Genomic DNA, 25,454 nt, shown 5'->3' on the forward strand with positions numbered 1-25,454 from the left:
AGCTGCCTTGCTAACACCCAAGGCTTTGCTTTCTTTCACAGGGTGGGCTAGGTGGGCTGCCAGACCGGCTATCTCTCCTGGTCATCCTATGACATGAGGGAAATGACCTGCATTTCTAATGATATAAGGCTACAGACTATGAGCTCAAAAACAGGGGCTTATCTCAGTCGAACCAACCGCCGGGCTTCAGGGTCTAGGTCTCCCCGAAAATTCCCTCCCTTAGTAAGGTCTCCACACCGCAGTCCAAGGGAAGGCGGAACCGGAAGGGGTGGGCCTCCCGCCGGACGCTGGGGCTCCCGCCATCATGGCTTCTCGGGGGTTCGTTGGCATTTTCCTCCTCTCGGCTCTCCCCCTCTTGTGTCTAGAACTCCGGCGTGGGATCCCCGATCTAGGTAACTGTTGACCCTTTCCTTCTGACGCTCGCATCTACGTAACTTTCCCATGAATGTCGCGTAAGGTTCCAGTCTCGCGTTCACGCCCCCTCCAGGCAGCTTGGACTACGACTCCCAGGCTGCATAGCGCCTGCTCTCTTGTCCGGCGCCTGGGCACCCTGCCAGGGAGCGAGACTCTCGGGGCTTTGGGGAGGTCGACTTCTCTTCGCGGAGAAGGTGTCCCTCCAGTTTTGCGTGTAAGGGATCAGAAGCCGAGAGAAAGCACAGGAACATATGTAGACACTACTTTCACATTGTTTTGAACGCTCACCAGGACATAGAATGAGGTGATATAGGCCTTCTGAGGAGTTTAAGCAGAGCCTGGGTCAAAAACAATCTAGATCAAAGGAATTGTCACTAGGGTAAAAGGAATGAAGACCACTGTGGATGGATCAGGGAGACCAAGGGGGAGAGTGGCTCGAGTTAACAACATTCACTGACCACCTCTTATAAACCTAACTCTAAGTGCTGTTTATTCATTATCTCTTACAATCTGTATTAGAACCATGGTGGGGGTGGGGTATAATCCCCATTTTACACTTGAGGAAACTGAGATTTAGGGAGCGTTATTGGAGGGGCCCCTGGCCGGCTCAGTCAGTAAAGCATGCGACTCATGATCTTGGGATGGTGAGTTCAAACCCCACTTTGGGTGTAGGGATTACTGGATATATGGATGATGATGGATGGATGCATGGATGCATAGTTAGATAGATAGTCACCGGATTTTGTGGAGAATGGTTTGGAAGGAGACTGTAGTGGAAGCAGTGCGACTCCAGAAGTAGGCAGGTAGTGATGATGGCCTAGACTAGGATGATAAGGGATGAAATGTGCACAGATGTGGGATATTTACAAAGTAGAATCAACAGGATTTGTGGACAGATTAATGTTTGAGTGAGGGAAAGGAGGGTTTCAAGGATAACTCCTACATATGAAGTTGAACAACCCTAAGTACTTGATAGTGCCAGTGATAAAAGGAAAAGTGAAAGGAAAGGTGGGCCTATGGAGAATCAGTCCTTTTTTTTGGATATTAGTCATGGGTTTACATGCATGTCTCCCTTCTTATACTCATTTCTAAAGTCCGAGACCCTGTTGAAACTTAGCTTTGTAGATTTCCTCTCTTCCTACCCCCAAGAGGTCAGGTACTTGGAAATGTTGCTTGAAATAATTTAAAATGAAATGCTTTCTAAAAAAATATTCAAAGTCCTTTAGAAGACTCCTACTCACTCAGGCTATATTGAAATCTAATAAGACCTTTATCCAAATGATGTATAGAAATGTTAAATTCACACTTCTCTAGTCCAGAATTTACATGCTCCACCTCTTGTCTTTACATCATCCACCTCTGTTCTGTTAATTCAGAATCTCTTCTACTTTGCATTAATGTTTTAAGTCACTAGTCAATGAGAAGGTAGTTACAGAGGATTGCAGAAGGAAATTTCATAATCAGCTCTAACAATAGGAAAATACACTTCTTAAAGGCAGAGACCTCATCTAATTTGTTTTTATGTTCCCATCAATTATCACAATGCCTAATTTATTTATTTTTAATTTATTTCTTTTTTTAAGTAGGCTCCATGCCCAGTGGGAGGCTTAAGCTCATGATCCCAAGATCAGAAGTCACATGCTCTACCAATTGTGCCAGCCAGGTGCCCCCACAATGCCTAATTTAATAGAGCAGGCCAAAAATTCTAGAAAATGCAGCTGGACTCCTAGTAGCATCTCCGTTTAGTTCTTGAATTTTTTTCACTGAACTAACTCTTTTCTCCTAGAAACCTCTTGGTTGTGAACTGATGGTTGTTTACTTTGGTTTCTTTCTTTTCTTTTTAAGATTTTATTATTTTTTTTTTAATTTTTTTTTATGTTTTTATTTATTTTTGAGAGAGAAGGAGAGACAGAGCATGAGCAGGGGAGGGGCAGAGAGAGAGGGAGACACAGAATCTAAAGCAGGCTCTAGGCTCCGAGTGAGCTGTCAGCACAAAGTTCAATGCAGGGCTTTTGAACCCATGAACTGTGAGATCATGACCTGAGCTGAGGTCAGACACTCAAACGACTGAGCCACCCAGGCTCCCCTATTATTATTTTTTTTAAGTTTATTTTATTTATTTTGAGAGTGAGGAAGAGAGTGCGAGTGGAGAAGGGGCAGAGAGAGAGGGAGAGAGGGAATACCAAACAGGCTCTGTGCTATCAATGCAGGGCTGGACAAGGGGCTTAATCCCACGAACCAAGAGATCATGACCTGAGCCCAGATGGAGTTGGGCACCACCCAGTCACCCCTATTACTATTATTTTTTTAAGAAATCTCTACACCCAATGTGGGGCTCAAACTTAGAACCATGAGATCAGAAGTCACATGCTCTATAAACTGAGCTGACCAGGTACCCCTGCTTTGCTTTCTTGGTATTTGTTTTGCAAATATCCAGTAACAGTATTTAAGTCTATTTTACAAATTATACATCCCAATGTGACAGCTGCAGGGCTAGTTATGTGTGGTACAGTACTTAATAGATACTAATGCTTTTAGCTGGGGCTACTAATTAAATTCCTAGCTGGAAAACTAGAATTCCCAGACCCATTTATTCAACTGGGCTCTATTTTTGGACAAACATTGAAAAATTATTCCTTTTTCTACTGTGCCTTCATTGTCAGTACATTTTTACTTGTACTTAAAGCTAAATATTTTATTTTAAATATTTTAAATATTTGTTTTTTTAAAATATTTTTTTTTTATTTTTGAGAGACAGAGAGAGACAGAATGAGCAGGGGAGGGTCAGAGAGAGAGGGAGACACAGAATCCGAAGCAGGCTTCAGGCTCTGAGCTAGCTGTCAGCACAGAGTCTGACGCGGGGCTTGAGCCCACAAACTGTGAGATCATGACCTAAGCCAAAGCTGGAAGGCAGATGCTTAACTGACTGAGCCACCCAGGTGCCCCAATATTTATTTGTTTTTGAGAGACAGAGAGAGAGAGAGAGAGAGAGAGAGAGAGAGTGGGAACATGGGAGGGGCAGAGAGAGAGGGAGACACAGAATCCAAAAGCAGGCTCCACGCTCTGACCTGTCAGCACAGAGCCTGTTGCCGGGCTCAAACTCACAGACCATGAGATCATGACCTGAGCCGAGGTCGGACGCTCAACCGACTGAGCCACCCAGGTGCCCCAAGCTAAATATATTAATGCTGCTTCTTCACATTTGTTCACTTGTTGTTTTTTGATGTGTCTTGCACACGGGCTTTTGAGAATATGGACCAAAAAACCCCCAAACGAAAACAAACCCAATTTAATTTAAAAAATGTTTTACTTGAAAGATGTAAACACACACAAGTCTAGTTCTTTTATATTCCAATATGACATTTGCAACTTGCTTTCCTGTTAGAACAGAAAACAGTATCATAGAACATAAATCCTGTAACTCAGTGGTTTCTCTAAATACCAATACTCTAGGTATTAAATTACTTTTGTAATAGCCAGAGATACCCTAGATTTAATTAGATGTTGTCTTGAACAACGCTTAAATCAACAGCTAATGCTGGCAAAAAGTTGGAGGGCTGTGAGGCAAAACAAAACACATAAATCTTTAAACAGTTTAAATTGCTTTTTTTAATGGATAACATATATATCAGGTTTCTTTTTAAGTTTATTTATTTTGAGATACAGAGAGTACACACCAGTGGGTAGGGGCAGAGAGGGAGAGAGGATCCCAAGAAGGCTCCACATTGTCAGCTGAGAGCCTGATGCAGGCTCATGAACTGTGAGATCATGACCTGAGCTGAAACCAAGATTTTCTTGGTTAACTGACTGAGCAACCCAGGCACCTCTATATATTGGTTTTAAGTTAAAAATAAATTATTTATCACAAGTGTAGTCAACTATGCTTGAATAAAAATAAATAAATATTTAAGTCTGTGTATAGAAATCCTTTTTTAATCTTTACTTGACTATCTGTCCTGATCACATAGGTAAGATGGTTCCTCTCTGTACCTCTGCCTGATGACTTTTGAGAACTACAAACCTAAACAATCCTGGAGGGTTTGTTAAAAATGAGACACCATTTTTAACCCAACTTTATATTTGCCTCCTCCCCATTTAGCAAATTATGTTACACAGAGTAAATACTGACTACATTTTTATTCACTTAATTTTCATCTTTGTTCTTTTTTTTTTTTTAATTTACATCCAAGTTAGTTAGCATATAGTGCAACAATAATTTCAGGAGTAGATTCCTTAATACCTCTTACCCATTTAGCCCATTCTCCCTCCCACTACCCCACCAGTAACCCTCAGTTTGTTCTCCATATTTAAGAGTCTCTTATGTTTTTGTCCTCCTTCGTCTTTATATTATTTTTGCTTCCTTTCCATGTTCATCTGTTCTGTGTCTTAAAGTCCTCATATGAGTGAAGTCATATTTGTCTTTCTCTGACTAATTTCACTTAGCATAATACCCTCTCGTTCCATTCATGTAGTTGCAAATAAAGATTTCTTTCTTTTTGATTGCCAAGTAATACCCCATTGTCTATATATATATATACCACATCTTCTGTATCCATTCATCCATCGATGGACATTTGAGCTCTTTCCATACTTAGGCTATTGTTGATAGTGCCGCTATAAACATTGAGGTATATGTGTCCCTTCAAAACAGCACACCTGTATTTCTTGGATCAGTACCTAGTCATGCAATTGCTGGGTAGTTCATCTTTGTTCTTAAAATAAGACCAAAGGCTGAAGTTTTACTTTTTTCTAGGTAAACAGGTATGTATATAATGATTTTATTTTCAAATGACTAAATAAATATTGAGAAATAGAAGTACACAGTTGCATAATTGAACCGTGAGAAATATGAATTTGGCGTTTCTACAGTCAGTAGAGCGTGTGACCCTTGATCTCTGTTGTGAGTTCAAGTTGCATATTGGGTATAGAGAGTACTTAAAAAAATAAAAATAAATCTTTAGGGGTGCCTGTGTGGCTCAATCAGTTAAGCGTCTGGCTCTTGATTTCAGCTCAAATCACCATCTCATAGTTTGTGAGTTCAAGCCCTGCATCAGGCTCTGTGCAGAAAGTGCAAAGCCTGCTTGGGATTCTCTCTCTCCCTCTCTCTCTGCCCCTACTCTACTTGCTCTCTCTCTCAAAATAAATTAATAAGCTTAAAAAATTATTTTAAATCTTTAAGTGAATGAATAAATGAACAAACTAGAATTTGACAAGATGCTAATGTCACAATTTAATTCCCAGTGGGATAATATTATCTACTTCTCTGGATGGAGGGAAACCAGAATTTATGCATTATTGATAGTCATAATGATTATAATATAGCTAGTCACATGAATTATACCTATATTCATGAGACAGAAGATGTCCTAAAATTGTTTTGTGAAAACTTGTTCTGATACTAATCAACCATGATAAATTTTAGTTCACAGAGGACAATATGTGAAAAAAATCATAAGACAGTTGCTTAACTTTTACTATTCTTTACTATTACAAATACTCTTCTTAATGCCTTACTATTTGTTATTAGTATCAAGGAAAGTAAGGGGAATTCTACCAAAGATTTAAAGAAGAGTTAATACCTGTTCTTTTGAAGCTGTTCCAAAAAACAGAAATGGAAGGAAAGCTTTCAGACTCATTCTGTGAGGCCAATACTTGCTTGATTCCAAAACCAGACGAAGACTGTACTAAAAAGGAGAACTACAGCCGAGCAGAGTGGCGCAGCGGAAGCGTGCTAGGCCCATAACCCAGAGATAAAAAGGAGAACTACAGTCCAATTTCCTTGATGAACCTGGATGCAAAAATTCTCAACAAGATACTAGCCAACCAGATCCAGCAGTATATTAAAGAATTATTCAAGTGAGGTTTATACCTGGGATGCAGTATATGCAAATCAATCAATGTGATATATCACATTACTAAAAAAAAGAATAAGAACCACACGACCCTCTCAATAGATGCAGAGAAATCATTTGACAAAATACAGCATCCTTTCTTGTTAAAAACCCTTAAGAAAGTAGGGATAGAAGGATCATATCTTGGGGTGCCTGGATGGTTCAGTCAGTTGAGCGGCCAACTTTGGCTCAGGTCATGACCTCATGTTGGGGAGTTCGAGCCCCGCGTAGGCCTCTGTGCTGACAGCTCAGAGCCTGGAGCCACTTCAGATTCTGTATCTCCCTGTCTCTCTGCCCCCCCACCCCCTGCTCATGCTCTGTCTCTCTCTGTCTCAAAAATAAATAAAACATTTAAAAAATTAAAAAAATATATAAGGATCATACCTCAAGATCAAAAGCCAAGAGACTCACTGGTAATACCATCCTCAATGGGGAAAAACTGAAAGCTTTCCCCCTAAAGTCAAGAGGATGACAAAGATGTCCACTCTCACCACTGTTACTCAAAATAATGTTGGAAGTCCTAGCCTCAGCAATCAGAAAACACAAAAAATAAGAGGCATCCAAATAGGCAAGGAAGAAGTCAAACTTCCACTCTTCACAGGTGACATGATTCTCTATGTGGAAAACCCAAAAGATTCCACCAAAAAAACTGCTAGAACTGATACATGAATTCAGCCAAGTCTCAGGATATAAAAATCAATGTACAGAAATCAGTTGCATTTCTATACACCAAAATGAAGCAGTAGAAAGAGAAATCAAGGAATCGATCCCATTTACAGTTGTACCCCAAACCGTAAAATACCTAGGAATAAACCTAATCAAAGAGCTGAACAATCTATACACTGAAAACTCTTAGAAGGCTTTTGAAAGAAATTGAAGAAGACACCCAAAAATGGAAAAACATTCTATGCTCATGGATTGGAAGAATATTGTTAAAATGTTGATACTACCCAAAGCAATCTACATATTCAATGCAATCCCTATGAAAATAACACCAACATTCTTCATAGAGCTAGAACAAACAATTCTAAAATTTGTAAGGAACTAGAAAAGACCCCAAATATCCAAAACAATACTGAAAAAAAAAAACAAGGCTGGAGGCATCACGATTCCAGACTTCAAGATAAACTCAAAAGGGATGAAAGACCTAAATGCAAGATAGGAAGCCATCAAAACCCTCAAGGAGAAAGCAGGCAAGAGCCTCTTTGACTTTGGCCGCAGAAACTTCTTACTCAACACATCTCTGGAAGCAAGGGAAACAAAAGGAAAAATGAACTATTGAGACCTCATCAAAATAAAAACTTCTGCACAGTGAAGGAAACAATCAGGAAAACTAAAAGGCAACCAACAGAATGGGAGAAGATATTTGCAAATGATATATCAGATAGAGGATTAGAATCCAAAATCTGTGAAGAATTTATCAAACTCAACACCCAAAAAACAAATCCAGTGAAAGAAATGGGCAAAAGGCATGAATAGCCACTTTCACAAAGAAGACATCCAGATGGCTAACAGATGTATGAAAAAATGCTCAACATCATGCCTCATCAGGAAAATAGAAGTCAAAACCACAGTGAGAGACCTACCACCTCACCTGTCAGAATGGCTAACATTAATAACTCAGGCAACAACAGATGTTGGCAAGGATGCAGAGAAAGAGGAACCATTTTGCACTGCTGGTGGGAATGCAAACTGTTGCAGCCACTCTGGAAGATAGTTGGAGGTTTCTCAAAAACTTAAAAATAGAACTACTGTACGACCCAGCAATTGCACTACTAGGTATTTATCCAAAGGATACAGGTGTGCTGTTTCAAAGGGGCACATGCACCCCAATGTTTATAGCAATGCTGTTGACAGTAGCCAAAGCATGAAAGAGTCCAAATGTCCATCAGCTGATGAATGGAAAAAGAATATGTGGTGTATATATACATAATGGAGTATTATTCAGCAGTCAAAAATAATGAAATCTTGCCATTTGCAATAATGTGGATGGAACTAGATGATATTATGCTAAATAAAATCAGAGAAAGACATCATATGACTTCACTCATACATGGAATTTAAGATAAAAAACAAATGAACATAAGGGGAGAAAAGCAAAAATAATATAAAAACAGGGAGGAGGACAGTTTTTTTAAAGTTTATTTTGAGAGACAGAGTGTGAGCAGGGAAGGGGCAGAAAGAGAGGGTGAGAGAGAATACCAAGCAGGCTCTGCACTGCCAGCACAGAGCCCAATGCAAGGCTCAAACTCACAAACTGTGAGATCGTAACCTGAGCTGAAACCAAGAGATGGACACTTAACTGACTGAGCCACCCAGGTGCCCCAAAACATAAGAGACTCTTAAATACAGAGAACACACTGAGGGTTGCTGGAGGGGTTTGGGGTGGGGGAAGGGCTAAATGGGCAGGAATCATCGAGGAGGACAGCTGTTGGGATGAGCACTGGGTATTATGTGCAGGGAATGAATCACTGGATTCTACTCCAGAGATCATGATTGCACTATATGCTAACTAACTTATAAATTTTTAAAATAATATACATTTAATTTTTTAAAAAAGGAAAATATTTTGATTTTGATTTTTTTTTTTTTTTTTTACCTTTTTAAGGAGTTAAGGATCTAATTTTGCTGTGTGGCCGGATTCTCTTACTGCTTGCTCTTCTTACTTTAATTATTTCTGTGTCTACCTCATGGCTTAATTCAACAAAATCTTCCCAAGTGTATCTGAAAGGTAAGTTTATTGTTTATGCTACCCTTTTATAATTTTCTACTCAAATTTATTTCTTTTATTTATTCTAAAATATTGCATAATTAGAACCATTTACTGTTAACTTGTGACATATAATTTCAGCTGATGATTACTTTAGTCTTGATTTTTAATGGACTATAAATCCCAACATTTTTATGGAATTGTACATTATCTTTGTGTATACATTTGAAACGATGGCATTTCTATATTGATACACTGCAAATCCTTTAATTTAATATTGTGGAGTTTCATTGTTCTTTGATGTTTATGTTTTCAATTTATAAGCTATTCAACAAATGGTAATTGTATCTACCATTAATATGTAGAGGCTTTTCAACCCAATTTATTTTTCCTTTTACTTTGGCAGGTTTTGTTCACACACTTATCTATCTATATGGTTAAGGACTTACTCTTAATTTTAGGAAATCATGCTTGTTCTTATTTTATGTTTTATAAGCAAAAAGTTTTACTTTAGTTTTGGTAGGTAAAAATTTCTCAAAGCCTTTTGACAGTGTTAAAAATGTTAGAAGCCTTTTAAAACAATATTGCAGTTCACTTCAGAACAGATGAATCCTAAAACTAAATTCTGCATTCTTGTGTCCTTCTGCAAAGAAGCTTGCCAATAGTGATTTTGGTACATTCTGTTTCGTTTTGCTACTTATTTAAATGTAAATAATAACAGGGAATGAGCAGTGCTTAATTTTAGCCCTTCCAAATTAACCATGAACATAACCATAACCCTAAAAGGTTATACTGTTCACCCCAAACATAAAAGACGATCTGGGTGTTTTAGGGTCTCTCAAGCATAGACTTTGGAAATTTTTTTTTCTTTTGGTAAATTATTTGGTAAATTATACTTCAAAGTATCTGTCAGAAAATTAAATAAGAGCATCGTAACTTTTCTTGGAAATTTTATGTTAGATGCATTTGACATCAGAAGGATATTTACTGCATGCATTAAATGGCCAAGTGACTATGTTTTATAAAGAAGGGAAATGTGTATTTGGCATAGTTTTTGTAGTTTAAATTGTACCTTTTTGTTGTTGGAGTGTACATCATTCTGGCACATTTACGGATTAATAATTGTGAGGCATAATCATCACTGAAGGCTAAAACTGAGAAATAATTAAGACTGTATAAAATTGCTTAATTATTGTCAGATTTTCTTCAAATGAGTAAAAAAATCCTCTCGTTCCTACACTTTTTGTCTTCCCTAGTGTTATCAGATATTGATATACGAGACCTCAGGTTCATCCCAAACTTTAGTTTGTAGAGATTTGCCTGGTGAAACTTCAGAAGCTGTCAGTTCTCAGTGGCCCTAAGGATTAAACCCCTTTGGGGCACTTGTTTGGCTCAGTCAGTAGAGCATGTGACTCTTGATCTCAGGGTCATGAGTTCAAGTCCCATGTTAGGTGTGGAACCTACTTAAAAAGAAAAAAAGGACTAAAGCCCCTTACTCACCTGCTATTGATTTATTTAGAAGCTATATTCTTTGATTCAGAGTCAGAAGGGGGAGGCTGAAGATCACTAAGTCTGACTTATCACATAGCAAGTTAGTGGCCTTCTGATTTCCTATGTGGTTTGCTGCCCTGATCTTTCCTTAATAAACTTGAGGAAATATTTATTGCCAAGAGAGAAAGTTACTGACAGAAAGGAACACTCCTATTTAAGGAGCCAGGCAGGTTGAAAGATATAGTTTCCAAAAAGATATATATATATTTATATAAATAAATAAGGTTATACAACAGCAAAAATCTTTTCTTTTGCCATTCAGTGGCTAAAAACCTAATATTGGTTCAGTCATTGGAATTTCCAAGCAAACTCCACTTTGGGGGTCTAGGCATGTTGCTTATATGTGTTAATGTATGTGGGTTTTTTTTTTAAGTTTTTTTTTTTTTTTTTGAGAAAGAGTTGGGGAAAGGCAGAGAGAGAGAGAGAGAGAGAGAGAGACAGAGAGGGAATCCCAAGTAGACTCCACACCATTAGTGCAAAGCCTGATTTGGAGCTCAAACCCATGAACTATGAGATCACCTGAGCCGAAACAAGAGTCAGACACTCAATTGACTGAGGTACACAGGCGCCCCTGTATGTTTTTTTTTAAAGTAGACTCCATGCCCCATCCAGGGCTTGAACTCATGACCCAGGGATGAAGTGTCAGATGCTCTACGCACTGAGTCAGCTGGGTGCCCCTTTATTTATTATTTTTAAAAGATTTTATTTTTAAGTAATCTCCACACCTAACATGGGGCTTGAACTCACAGCCCTGAGATCAAGAGTTGCACGTAGTGCTTCTGGGTGGCTCAGTTGGTTAAGCATCCAACTTTGGCTCAGGTCATGATCTCAACAGTTCTTGAGTTCAAGCCCCACGTCGGGCTTTGTGGTGACAGCTCAGAGCCCGGAGCCTGCTTCAGATTCTGTGTCTCTCTCTCTCTCTCTCTCTGCCTCTCCCCAACTCGTGCTCAGTCTCTCGCTCTCTTTCTCCAAAAAAACTAAACATTAAAAAAACAAAGTTGTACACTCCACTGACTGAGACAACCAGGCACCCAGGCATGTTACTTTTAGTGTCATGTCAAGGGTGACCAAAAGACACACATGCCTATAGGGTACTGTTCTGCACTTCATGTGCAGAAATGTGCTTTCATGCCATGTCTTGAAGCAGGCAAAGCCCTAGCATGAAAAATCCAATATAATCATTCTTGAAGCCTCCTCACCAAAACTATAAGATCTTATTTATTAATGCATGTCAGAGAGCTTTTGTTTCAGAACAGACCTTTTCTTACAGATTTTACTTGTGGGTTTCTTTGTTTGAACTGTCTGCATGTACCTCATTTTCATCATTTGAAAAATACAGTCTGTTTTTTGAAGGCTTGTCTCTCCCAAAATGTTACCTACAGACTACTTTCAGAGAAAAGAGCCTTCAACTTACGATTCTTGGGAATTAAAAAGCATTTTTATGTCTTGATGTCTTAGAAGAAGAAGAGAAGAATGAAAAAAGGCAAAAGCTTGTCAGGAAAAAACAACAAGAGGCACAGGGCGAAAAGGTAAAGCATAATTTTTATTCAGTATATACAGAGAATACAAAATATCTGGGACATTTAAAATTGAGGTCTGTTGCTTTCTGTGTTTGTGCTCAGACTATTTTTTTAAGTTATTTACTTTGAGAGAGAGAGAATACATGTACATGCGGTAGTGGGGGGCAGGGTGCAGAGAGAGTGGAGAGAGAGAATCCCAAGCAGGCTCTGTGTTCTTGGTGCAGAGCCTGACTCAGGGCTCAAACTCATGAACTGTGAGATCATGATTTGAGCTGAAATCAAGAGTCAGATGCTTAACTAACTAAGCTACCCAGTTGCCCCACATACTTAGATTTTTTAATTATTGAGGTCAAATTCACGACTTAAAATTAACCAACTAAAAAATTAACCAGTTTAAAATGTACAATTCAATGGCATTAGAATCGCAGTGTTATGCAATTACTCCCTCTCTCTAGTCCCAAAACATTTTCTTTACCCCAAAAGAAAACCTCATATCTATTAAATAGTCACTTTTCCATTCCCTACTCCTATCCTCTGGCAACCATGTCCCCTTTCTGTTTGTATGGATGTATGTATTCTGGATATTTCATATACATGGAATCACACCTTTTGTGTTTGGCTTCTTTCACTTAGCATAGTGTTTTCTGGGGTTCATCCATATACCTGTATCAGTATCTCATTCCTTTTTGTGGGTGAATATTTCATTGTATGGATATATCAAAATTTATTTATCTGTTCATTTGTTGATGCACATTTAGGTTTCCACCTTTGGGCTACTGTGAATAGTGCTGCTGTGAATATTTGGACACAAGTCTTTGAGTATCTGTTTTCAGTTCTTTTAGGTATATGCATAGGAGTGGAATTGCTGGGTCATTTGGTATTCCACCAAACTGTTCTCTCCACCAGCTCTTCCATTTTATATTCTCACCAGTTTCTGAGGGTCCTAGTTTCTCACGGACAGTTATTATTCCCATGCCCACTTCCTTTTAAATACTCACTGGAGTGGCACCTGGGTGGCCCAGTTGGTTAAGCATCTGACTCTTGATTTTGGCTCAGATCTTGAGGTTCATGAGTTCAAGCCCCGTGTCCCTGCTTGGGATTTTCTCTCTCTCCTTCTCCCTCTGCCCCTCCCATGAACTCTCTCTCTCAAAATAAATAAACTTAAAAATAAACAATAAATTCTATTGTAATGAGTATGAAGTGGTATCATATTGTGGTTTTGATTTGCATTTTCCTAATGACTAATAACATTGAGCATCTTTTCATATTTTTCTTGGAGAAATGCCTATCTTATATATTCTCTCAGAAATGTCTGTTCAAGTTCTTTGCCCATTTTTGAATTGTGTTGTTTGTCTTTTTGTTTCTTATGAGTTCTTTATGTATTCTGGATACTAGACCCTTATCAAATGCATAGTTTCCAAGTATTTTCTACCATTGTATGGGTTGTCTTTTCACTCTTTTGATACTGTCCATTGATGCACAAAAGTTTTGATGAAATACAATTATTTCTTTTGTTGCTCATGCTTTTGGTGTCCATCTAAGAATCCATTGTCAAATTGAAAGCCATGAAGATTTACCCCTAAATATTTTCTTTCAAGAGTTGTATAGTTGTAGTTTTTATATTTAGGTTATTAACCCACTTTGAGTTAATTTTTGTATATGGTGCAAGATGGGGATTAAATTTCTTTTTTAATATTGTTTGGCTATTTGGGCTCTTGGAAATTTCATATGAATGTGAGTTGGCTTTTTTTCATTTCTGTAAAAAGACCTTTGTGATTTTGAGAAGGATTACATCAGAATCCATAGGTTGCTTTGGGTAGTTTTGACATTTTATATTACGTCTTCTTTGCTTTGCCTAGTATTAACATCTTAATGATAGTAACTCTTTCAACCATAAGCCTGTAATATATTTCCACTTATTTATATCTTTAATTTCTTCCAGCAATATTTTGTAGTTTTCAGTGTACATAGTTTTTGCCCTTTTGGCTAAATTTATTTCTATATATTTTATTTTGGATGCTTTTTTAAATGTAATAATGGTTTTAATTTTATATTTTGGCTTTTCATTGCTAGTATATAGAAATACAAATGATTTTTATGTGTTGATCTTGTACCCTGCACTTTGTTTATTAGCTCTATTGATTGCATTGTGTGGATTTTTTAGATTTTCTATTTAAGGCAAACCTTATTTTATTGTATTTCATTTTATTATACTTCACAGATAGTTTTTTTTTTTAACAAATTGAATGTTATGGCAACTCTACATCGAGCAAATCTATTGGTGCCATTTTTTCCAACAGCATTTGCTCTCTTCGTGTCTCTGTTACATTTTTTAAATTCTTGCAGTATTTCAAATGTTTTTATTATTATTATATTTTTTTATGGTAGTCTGTGATCAGTGATTACAACTCAGTGAAAGCTCAGATAATGGTTAGCATTAACAAAATTTTTTTTCCAATGTTTTATTTATTTTTGAGAGAGAGAGACACAGCGTGAGCAGGGGAGAGTCAGAGAGGGAGACACAGAATCTGAAGCAGGCTCCAGGCTCTGAGCTAGCTGTCAGAGCCCGAGTTGGGGCTCGAACCCACAGACTGTGAGATCATGACCTGAGCAAAAGTCGGACACCCAACCGACTGAGCCATCCAGACACCCCAAAGGTTAGCATTTTTTAACGGTGAAGTACTTTTTAATTAAGGTATGTATTTTTTTGTAGACATAATGCTATTGCACACTTAATAGACTTCACTATAGTATAAACATAACTTTTTTAAAGTTTATTTATTTTGAGAGAGAAAGCACAAGTGGGGGAGGAGCAGAGACAAGGAGAGAGAGAAGGGAAAAAACCAGCAGGAGAGGGGCAGAGAGAGAGAGGAAGAGGGAGAATCCCAAGCAGGCTCCACACTGTCAGCACAGAGCCCAATTTGGGGCTCAAACCCACGAGCCACAAAATCATGACCTGAGCCGAAACCAAGAGTCAGACACTTAACCAACTGAGTCACCCAGGGGCCCCTAAGCGTAACTTTGATATGCACCAGGAAACCAAAAAATTAATTTGACTTTCTCTATTGCAATATTTACTTTATTGCAAACTGAACCTGCAATATCTCCAATATATGCCTATATAAGATCCCTGAGAATAGGAGTAGTTTTACTTCTTCCTTTCCAAAATTGGTGCTGTTTATTTTTCTTGCCTATTGGTCTAGCTAAGACTTCTAAATGGTGTTGAATAGTAGTGGTGAAAGCTGGCATCCTTGTCTTATTCCTGGTCTTAGATAGCTTTCAGTCTTTCACCACTGAATGATGTTAGCTGTGGTTTTTTCCTAGCTACTCATTATGTTGAGTAAGTTACTTCCTATTCCTAGATTCTGAGTCTTTTTGTTATAAAGACCATTGAATTTTGTCAAATGTTTATTTCTTTTTCAATTTAGATGATCATATATTTTTCCCCTTTGTTTTCTTGCTATATATTACATTGGTTTTCTTATGTTGAAACATCTTGCATTCTTGGGACGAATCACACATAGCTGGTATATAATCCTTTCAGTATGTTATTAGATTCAGTTTGCTAGGATTTTGTTGAGGATTTTTGCATCTATATAAGAGATATTGGTTTGTACTCCTCTTGTAGTGGCTTTGCCTGGCTTTGGTATCAGGATAATGTTGACCTCAGGTAATTTATTAGGAACTGTTCTTTTATTTTTGGGAGTTTCAACAGGACGGTGTTAACTCTTCTTTAAATGTTTGATAGAAGGACATGTAGGTGGCTCAGTCAGTTGAGCATCCCACTTCTGCTCAGGTCATGATGTCAAAGTTTGTGGGTTTGGGCCCTGCGTGCTGCTCTGTGCTGACAGATCAGAGCCTGGCACCTGCTTCGAACTCTGTGTGTGTGTCTCTCTCTGTTCCTCCTCTACTTGCACACACACACATGTGCTCTCTCTCTCTCTCTCTCTCTCTCTCTCAAAAATAAGTAAACAAAAAATGTTTAAAGATTTGATAGAATTCACCTGTGAATCTACTTTTCTTTACTGGGAGGCTTTAATTACTAATTCTATATCTTGTTAGGTATGTTGAGATTTCCTATTTCTTGAGTCAGTTTTGGCAATTTTTTGTTTCTAGGAGTTTGTTGAGTTCATCTTGGTTTTCTAATTTGATGGTCTACAGTTGTTCACAATATTTTTTTTCTGGGACACTTGGGTGGCTCAGTTGGTTGAGCGTCCCAACTCTTGACTTCAGCTCTGTTCATGATCTTGAAGTTCATAAGTTCAAGCCCCGCATTGGGCTCTGTGGTGATGGTGCGAGCCTGTTTGGGATTCTGTCTCCCTCTCTCTCTGCTCCTCTCTGCCCCAAAAATAAATAAATAAATAAACTTATAAAAACAAAACCCCCCACCAGAATCTCCATCTCCTTTAAGCCGAAAAATATTTTCTACTTTACTATGATTAAGCTATTCATTAACACTTTTCCAAGTGACTTCATGTCTTGGGCATCATGCCTTGAACAAACGGTTTTGACTTGAAGCTCCTAGAAGCCAAGCCTCACATCCTATGTATCTTTGTATCCCTAGATCCTAGTAAGTTTTCATTGCACTGAAAACACATTAAAATATCTAGAGGCCGACTGCCAAATAAGCATAAGCATAGAACATTTGTTTTTATGTGCTTTTGGTATATATGCAGATTTTTAAAGAGTTATGTACAAGTGGAGGATGCTACTTTTTTGGACAAAATTGAGGTAGCATGAAAGAGAAAACAATTTCTTAACCTGGTTCTTATTTATTTATTTATTTTTTAATGTTTTTTAAAATTTATTTTTGAGAGACAGAGAGACAGCACAAGCAGGGGAGGGTCAGAAAGACAGAGAGATAGATACAGATTCTGAACCAGGCTCCAGACTCTGAGCAAGCTGTCAGCACAGAGCCTGACGCAGGGCTTGAACCCACAAACTGTGAGATCATGACCTGAGCCAAAGCCGGACGCTTAACCGACTGAGCTACCCAGGCGCCCCAACCTGGTTCTTATTTATAACTTTATAGACGATGTATGATCTTAGGAATATTTGGCAATAACACCTCATTTATTATTTTTTTTAATAGGTCAGCAGATACATAGAGAATGTTCTAAAACCTCACCAGGAGATGAAATTGAGAAAACTGGAAGAGCGCTTTTATCAGATGACGGGTGAAACCTGGAAGTTAAGCAATGGTCATAAACTTGGGGTTAGACTCACTTTATATTTTGAATTCTGCTACTACATACATGCAATATATGTGTATTACATATAATGTATAAGTACATGTAATGTATAAGCATATTACATAAATGGACTTTTAAAATTTCAAATGATGCTAAACCACTCTGGTTTTTAGGAATCTTTACTGCTAATGATTGTACATATTTACAATACGAGCATATTTGTGTATTGAAGAGTTAAGTGCTTTTGGTGCCCAAAGAGCATATAACTTAGATGCTTGAGAAGCTCTAACATAAAGTTGGTTATGAGAAAACTGTTGACCAGTCACCATATTTTATATGAGGAAATTCAGGTCTTTCCTTAAGTAAGATCTCCAAAGCAGTACAAGCTCATATTATACTCATGTTTCGCTCTTTCTATAAAGCCAGATTAACCTTTGACTCTTTTTTCCTTTGGCTTTGAATATGAACATTGTCATTTGCTAGTGGAAGTTTCCAATTTAAAGTTGTTTTTTTTTTTTTACAGAGGAAAAAGGATATTCATAAAGGAATTAAGTTTTAGGGGTGCCTGACTGGCTCAGTTGGTAGAGCACGCCACTCTTAATCTCCGGGTTGTGAGTTCAGGCTCCCCAAGGTTAGACCAGGAGCCTACCTTAAAAAAAATTAAATTTGAGAGTAACTAGTCACAGATTTTATGTGTAAGATCATTTCTGTTCCAAAGACTTTTTGGGGGTTTTTGCTTTCTGTTTATATTGCATCTTTTACCATCTTATAAATAAAACGATCCAGTAAAGGTTAACAGGATTCTTACCATGAAGCAGAATCAGTTGTTACTCATTTTGTAATGGTAAGTATGTCATAAAACCATCAAGGGTAGGTAACGAAATTAATGTTAAGGATGTGCAGCATGAAATGCGCCTGCTCTGTGGAGTGATTTCACTTCTGAGATGAGTTTGTCCTCTATTTGGAAGCCTGATTTTAGCTGGCCACACCTTTTTTCTGAAATGGCCACAGTGAATTAGTCATTCTGCTCCTTGCTTTTGGGCAATGTCTTCATGACACTGGTAGTGTATATTTTAACCTGATTCGTGGGGACAACAAGAAGTCAGTGACCAAAGGAGACTATTAGTATTGTTATGACTTAAGGCCTTTAGGACTATAAAGAATGTGAGAATCAGGGGGCACCTGGGTGCTTTGGTCCTTTGGTTAAGCTACTGACTTCGGCTCAGGTCATGATTGTGAGTCTGATCCCTGCATCCAGCTCTCTGGGCCTTTTGTTCCCCTCTTTCTGCACCTTCCCCACTGGTTCTCTCTCTCTCTCTCTCTCTCTCTCTCTCTCTCTCTCTCAATAAACAAACAAGTAAACAAATAAAAAGAAGAGGAAGAATGTTAATTGCTGAGAGAGCGTGTAGGCGGTAGCTCATGGAGCCCGTTTGGCCAGTTAACTGCTGAGCGTCCAGATCTCTTCATTCTCCTTGCCCTGGCCCCTTCCACCAGGTTTTCTTAGGATAAAGGAATGGGGAAAACACCACCAAAATGGTAGCCATTTTAGTCTGATGAAGAGAACTTTTACAAGTTATTGGATGTAGAAAAGGGTATTATTAAACTAATAAGTATGTATCTGAGAGTTTGACATTTAAGTTAATTATTTTGCTCAGGAAAAAGTTTTAATGGATAATATTAATAAAAAGTAATCTTTATGATTTCTGGAATAAATTGGCTTCTAAAGTGATTAATTCAAAAGGAAGATCACAGTTTGAATTTGAGAACTAAAGTATGTTTATTAAACAGGATACTAGGGGAGCGCCTGGGTGGCTCAGTCGGTTAAGCCTCTGACTTCGGCTCAGGTCAGATCTCACGTTCGTGGGTTCGAGCCCCGCGTCAGGCTCTGTGCTGCTAGCTAGCTCAGAGCCTGGAGCCTGCTTCCGGTTCTGTGTCCTTCTCTCTCTGCCCCTTCCCCTCTCATGCTCAATCTCTCTCTGTATCAAAAATAAATAAAACATTTAAAAAAATTTTAGAAAAAAACAAAACAAAACAGGATACTAGGGCCATATTCAGCTATGGAAGTATTTCATGGTTACATACACAGACATGATTTTACATTCAGAGTCTCTTTTCATAGCTTTTTAAGGCATAGTCTCTTGCACTGTCTTGCATCCTTTAATGAAAGGAGAAAAGAATATCATTCAGGTTTTCTTCTTTCTCCCATCCTGCTAAAAAATGTGGGGATCAATTAAAGTGGAAAGATCCCTCTCAGTCTTGTGTCTATCAGAGGGACCCCAGGACTGGGTAAGGATAGTTTCTACAGGATGTAGAAGGATAGCCCCAGCATGGAGAAGAGTAGTTTAGTTTCTACAGGATGTTTTCTTGTCCAAGGAGATAATGCTTTAAATTTCTGGACCTAAAATTGTCTAAGTTCTTTTTTTTTAAAGTATGTTCCACACCCACTGTGAGGCTTAAACTCACAACTCTGAGATTAAAGAGTCGCAAGCCTGAGCCTGCCAGTATTTTCTACTGAAAAAAAAATTTTTTTTAACTGAAATGCCATTTTTTACTGAAATGCCCTCAGGGTAAAAGAAATAACCACTGTGAATTGAATAAAGTTTGTAATAGAGACCATTTAGAAGTTGTCTGTTGTTTTTGACCAGGGTCATGAAGAGTTGGTGCCTGAAAATGGGAGTCAGACATCTTTTGAAATATCAAACAGCAGAGAAGCAGCAAACAGACATAACTTGCCTAAGCCTTTAACCAAAATGTCACCATCTTCTGAACAGCCCACCCAGAAGGAGGTGCGTTACCGAATGCCGACTCCTGTAATTACACCGGTGTGCGGTGTACCACCTCTGGACAAGGTGGTAGCTGAGTAAGATTAGGGCCGGCTTATAATCCACAGGGTGCCTTCCCACTACCTTACAAAGGGATCAGCCTCATTAAGAATCACTTTTCCTATTTGATACTAATATTAATGTTCTGAACCACACTTAGAAGGAAGCTATGAAGATAAATGATAGGTTTACAAAATACTCAGTTCTTTTGATGAAGTAATTTGGTGATGAAGAAATGAAAAATATGTTTACTATGGGAAATATTCTGACAGGTAACTAAGACATGATCAACCCATATTTACTGAGTGGCTAATATTATTTATTTATTTTTAATTTAAAACATTTTTTTAAGATTTATTTCTAACCAATCTCTACACCCACCACAGGGCTTGAACCCATAATCCCTAGATCAGGAGTTGCATGCTCCATCAGTTGGGCCAGCCAAGTGCCCAAGTGGCTAATATTATTAACATGGGTAATATTTTTCTCAGTAGCCCTCCTAGGGAATAGCTTAGCAACCATTCACTTTGGAACAGTGCTGAGGTTCATTATTCCTTCTGTTCTTTCAAATCTTTAATCCTTAAGTTGATTTGCACTTGGATCTGGCAAAGGTTGGAAGTAAATCTCTTTGCACTGACTCTTAGAGAAAGCAGGGAGGCCATGTGTTCCCTGAAAATAATTTCTAATGTGTTGCCTCTTGGTCTGAGGTTTCTTAGTCCCATAATGGAGCCTGATGGTGGCAGTCAAGTCACTGAACTATTTCTAGAATTTCAAAAAGATCTTATGGACTAATTAAAATTTCAGGATTCTTTGCTTTTTGTTAATAACATGAATTGTCTCACGTTGATGGTAATTTTGGTTGACTGTCAGGCTTATGATACCAAAGGAAAATAAATGGTTTATTTGATAAAATGTAATTAATGTTGGCTACACATGATGCTAGAAAACTTGAGTCTGGTATTAAAAAACAAAAAGTGGGGCACCTGGGTGTCTCAGTTGGTTAAGCATCTGATTTCAGCTCAGGGCATGATCTTGTGGTCTGTGAGTTCGAGCCCCATGTTGAGCTTTGTGCTGACAGCTCAGAGCCTGGAGCCTGCTTCAGATTCTGTGTCTCACTCTTCTCTGCCCCTCCCCCGCTCACACTCTGCCTCTCCCTCACTCAAAAATAAATGTTAAAAAACATTAAAAAAAAACAAAAATCATCCCTGAAGGTGAAATTGTTGCTAACCCTGTTGAATGAGAGAAAATGGTCTGAACACCTGGTTTTGTAATAGATAAACAGAAATAAGGAAACATGAGTAAATCATGAAGACAGCAAAAGTGAGTGTTTGTTATCCAGTCCCCTAGAAGTGCCAGTGAAGAAAAGTATACATCTAAAGTGTGTATATGTATGAACCTAAATAGCTTTGGGGTCTGGTGAACTTAATATTTATCCTCTGTTTCTGTTTCTTTAAATAGTATATTTTTATATAGTATCTTGGAATATCACAAAAATAAGATTCTTAACTATGCATAAATTGGTAGCTGTCATCCTATATTCTGTTATTGTAATCTCTTTAGTAAGAAATACCCAAAAATGTTCAGTTGAACCCTTTCATATTGTACATTTTTCAAAAATGTGTATTAAAAGATTTCACTAGGGGTGCAGGGTGGCACAGTCGGTTAAACATTCGACTCTTGTCTGACCCAGGTCATGATCTCAGTGTGAGTTCAAGCCCCATGTTGGGCTCTGTGCTGATGGTGTAGAGCCTGCTTGGGATTTTCTCTCTTTCTCTGCCCCTCCCCCGCCTTTGTACACTCGCTCACTCTCCCTCTCAAACAAATAAGTATTAAAGAAACTTAAAAAAATAAATAAAAGATTTCATTAAGCTTAGATGTGTCTAAACTCTATATTAAAAAGAACTCTTCTCACTGAGATTTTTTTTTCTTCAAAGTGTTGACATTCTTAGTAATACTTACTTTTCTTTAGGTTCTTGATCTACCTGAAGAACCTCCTGAAACAGCTGAAGAAGTAAGCTCATTTTGTTTCCTTTGGAAATTAAATATATTTTTTTATTTAACATCAAGTGAGTATGTCTTCTCTATTTGGGTTTAGAGAGAGAAGAAAGCAGGTGTGTTTATGTGATTGCCCTGTAATTAGGTATGTTTTGAATGTGGTGTAATAGCAAATCTCCGCCTGTGTTCTGTTTTGGAGCCTGCCATCTGCCGAGTGGGTCCTTAGAGCCCCCCACCTCATCAGGCAGAGATAGGATACGTGGGCTTTTCCAAAACTTGAGGTCAGCAAAGGACTTACTTTTTCTAGATTTTTGTTTGTTAATTTATTTTTAGAGAGACAGAGAGCAAGCAGGGACGGGCAGAGAGAGATGGAGACAGAGGTTCAGAAGAGGGCTCTGTACTGACCACACTGAGCCTGACGTGGGGCTCAAACCCATGAACCGTGAGATCATGACTGAGGGCAGATGCTTAACTGAGACACCCAAGAGTTACTTTTTATTAAAAGAGAATCAGGGACCCCTAGGTGGCTTAGTCAGTTGAGGGACCAACTCTTGATTTTGACTCAGGTCATGATCCCAGGGTCAGGTTGTGGGATCGAGCCCCTCACAGGCTTCCCACTGAGCCTGGAGCCCGCTTGAGAGTCTCTCTCTCCCTCTCCCCCTCCCCCACTTGTGCATGTGTATACTTTCTGTCTCAAAAATATGCCTATTTGATGACTTCAAATTGTAGTTTTCCCCTTAACAAAGAGAAAATGAAGAATGCAGCTGTTGTGTAGACGTTTGAATTGAAGGATGGTTTGCTGTTCTGGGGGGCGGGGTTCAACGGAACCTCCACTCTGTCCTGAGCTGCCAGCTGCCCAGCTGCCGGGCCGCTGTCTGTGCTGCCTTCCTGTGGTCGCCCAGCGGAGGTTCAGACAGGCCTCTAATGTACTGGAGCGCGCGTCCTTACTGCCCGTAAGTCCTCTAGGCAAAGGGAAGCCCTCATGGTTTTGTTTCTTAGAGCTCAGCAACTGGTATACTCCTTGAAAACCAGAGGTGAGTCTACCACTGGGAGGGTCTTAATTTTATCAACACACTCACATTTCAGTGGAGTACTTTGGCTGTCTGAGGAAAATCCGAAAGTCTTACAAAAATAGAGACAATGAAGTGTGCAATCCAGATACTGAACCTCCGGGAGAAACACAATTGAAGGAAGGGAGGGAGGAAGGAAGGAGGGAAGGAAGGAAGGGCTAGGAAGGAAGGAACGGTTAGGAAGGAAGGAACTTCTTTCTGTTATACCCCAAAAATTCATGTCTGTGATATGTCCTGACATACACCCTTCTACATTCTCACAACCATTTATACAGATGTAATTAGACATAGCTCAGGTTTAACTAGGGGCATCTGTTTTACTCTGGCTTTAAGACGCATGACATTAATCCCTCAGGACAGAAGTTTGTCACCCAGGGTGCACAGATTATAGACATCAGGTTGTCAGTGAATGCTTTAAAATTGTACCTTTTTGTGATTGTAGGTAGATGGACAGTGTTTTTCTTCAGGATCTCAGATCTGCAACCCTAAAGAGTTAAGAAGCTGCTGTCACAGAGACAGGCTGATACTGCTTTCACCTTTATAAGTTCTCTAAAGCCATTCCATTTCATTTCTTCTCTACTCTAATACTTGATAGATAATTTAATATGTTTACTCATTAAAGCGTATGTCAGAGTAACAGAACGTTAGGCTGGAATCAACCCGAATAACTGTCTGGCCCATCTTGTCACCTGAGGCTGAAGGCACAAGTGGAAATGGTGTCCGAGGGGCCTTCTGGAGAACTCCGGGCTCCTGGCGATCGCCTGTCCTCTTCTCTCATTCACTCTGAGCCACACTGTCCCTGTTTCCTTCGCCCTGCTCTGGTCCTGCTCTGAATTTTGGGGCCTCTTTGCGCTGCCTTTGGTAAATGAAGTCAGCACAATTTTGATAAATAATCATCACTGAAAATCACATGTCATACATATGCACAGTTTGTATATATCATATTAATCAAGACAAGCAACTTTTATATTACGTAGTGAAGTTTTGTCAAGAATGCCACTAATGTAGAATTGATACTACTTGATGCTTTACGGTATATGCTATTCTGCATTGGGAAAAGCCGTGTACAACGTGACCATAGCTAACACTGCCATGTGACGTAGAGGAAGGTTGTTAAAAGAGTAAATCCTAAGAGTTCTCATCACAAGGAAAACATTTTTTTCCTTTTTTCTTTTTCTTATTTTACCTATATAGGAACCTGTTGGAATCATCTCACAATATATATAAATCAAGCTACCATGATTACACCTTAAACCCCTACAGTGATGTATGTCAATTATTTTTCAACAAAACTGGAGAGGGAGGAGAAAAATATATATTAAAATACTTTGATTCTATCAGAGTCCCCATTGGGCAAGGGACTTTCTGTCTGTGCAGTGGCTATTACCCCTCATTTCCTCCCCAGCCATTCACAGGCCATCAGTTTTCCGTCGCTCGATGACTTTAAATGTCCTATTCCATCTTTCATTGGCCTAGACCTACCTTTGATCTAAAGCCCTATGTCTGGGCAGTTAGCAGTGGTCCCTCCAGATTTCTCTGCCTGGATTTGCCCCTCCATTGTAGCCCACTGATTCAGAATAATGAAAAAGACCTTAAGCATGTAGTGTCATTATAATAAAAGTTGAAAACAAGAAAAAGCATTCCAATTTGGGGAATGTGCCTCTCCAGCCCATCCTATCACCCTAATAAAGTGTCTTCAAAATAAAACCGGCATGCCTGAAGCAGGAAATGAGAGATCAACTATAATTACCCAAGATTTTAGGATATTTGTCTTTGTAAGTTATATATAGTCTTATTGTTCCTGGCTTTCTGCTGAATGCTGTTTCCTATATTGTCAGGTTAACAGTGTCGCTCTGGTAGCAGTCATTGCATATCATACTGCATAATCATCACCTATCATCATACATAAAGCCTGCCCGTCATGACAAATATGTATATTTTTTATGTTTTTTATTTATTTTTGAGAGACCGCACAGCAGGGGAGGGTCAGAAAGAGAGGGAGACGCAGAATCCGAAGCAGGCTCCAGGCTCTGAGCTAGCTGTCAGCACAGAGCCCAATGCAGGGCCCGAACCCAAGAACAGTGAGATCATGACCTGAGCCAAAGCCAGACGCTTAACTGACTGAGTCACCCAGACACCCCAATTTTAATCCCCAAGCTACATAACTGATTTTTGAGTGCATATGCAAAAAAAACATTTCATCTTTAGGGATTCTGGAAATTTTGATTTTCAAGAAATTCTCTATTTCCTTATTAAAGTTAGGTCCACTAAATGTCTGGTAGAAAAGAG

The 25,454-nt window shown here is 38.7% G+C and overlaps 1 protein-coding gene across 2 annotated transcripts in view; it reads left to right on the top strand.

Annotated features, from left to right (window-relative positions):
- Positions 1 to 291: 291 nt before the first annotated feature.
- The window catches only part of UBXN8 (UBX domain protein 8), a 31,707-nt gene continuing 6,544 nt past the window's right edge, over positions 292 to 25,454 (top strand). Inside the window, exons 1-6 of one of the 2 annotated variants that reach the window (XM_029935691.1) lie at positions 292 to 392; positions 8,914 to 9,036; positions 12,025 to 12,095; positions 17,179 to 17,301; positions 19,924 to 20,064; positions 22,070 to 22,111. In XM_029935691.1, coding sequence (XP_029791551.1) covers positions 305 to 392; positions 8,914 to 9,036; positions 12,025 to 12,095; positions 17,179 to 17,301; positions 19,924 to 20,064; positions 22,070 to 22,111 — 588 coding nt within the window. In that variant the 5' untranslated portion in view covers positions 292 to 304. The remainder of the gene's footprint in view (positions 393 to 8,913; positions 9,037 to 12,024; positions 12,096 to 17,178; positions 17,302 to 19,923; positions 20,065 to 22,069; positions 22,112 to 25,454) is intronic. The other variant, XM_029935696.1, reaches the window with a different exon arrangement.

The sequence above is a fragment of the Suricata suricatta genome, chromosome 1, assembly GCF_006229205.1.
Source record: "Suricata suricatta isolate VVHF042 chromosome 1, meerkat_22Aug2017_6uvM2_HiC, whole genome shotgun sequence".
NCBI classification, from domain to species: Eukaryota; Metazoa; Chordata; class Mammalia; order Carnivora; family Herpestidae; genus Suricata; species Suricata suricatta.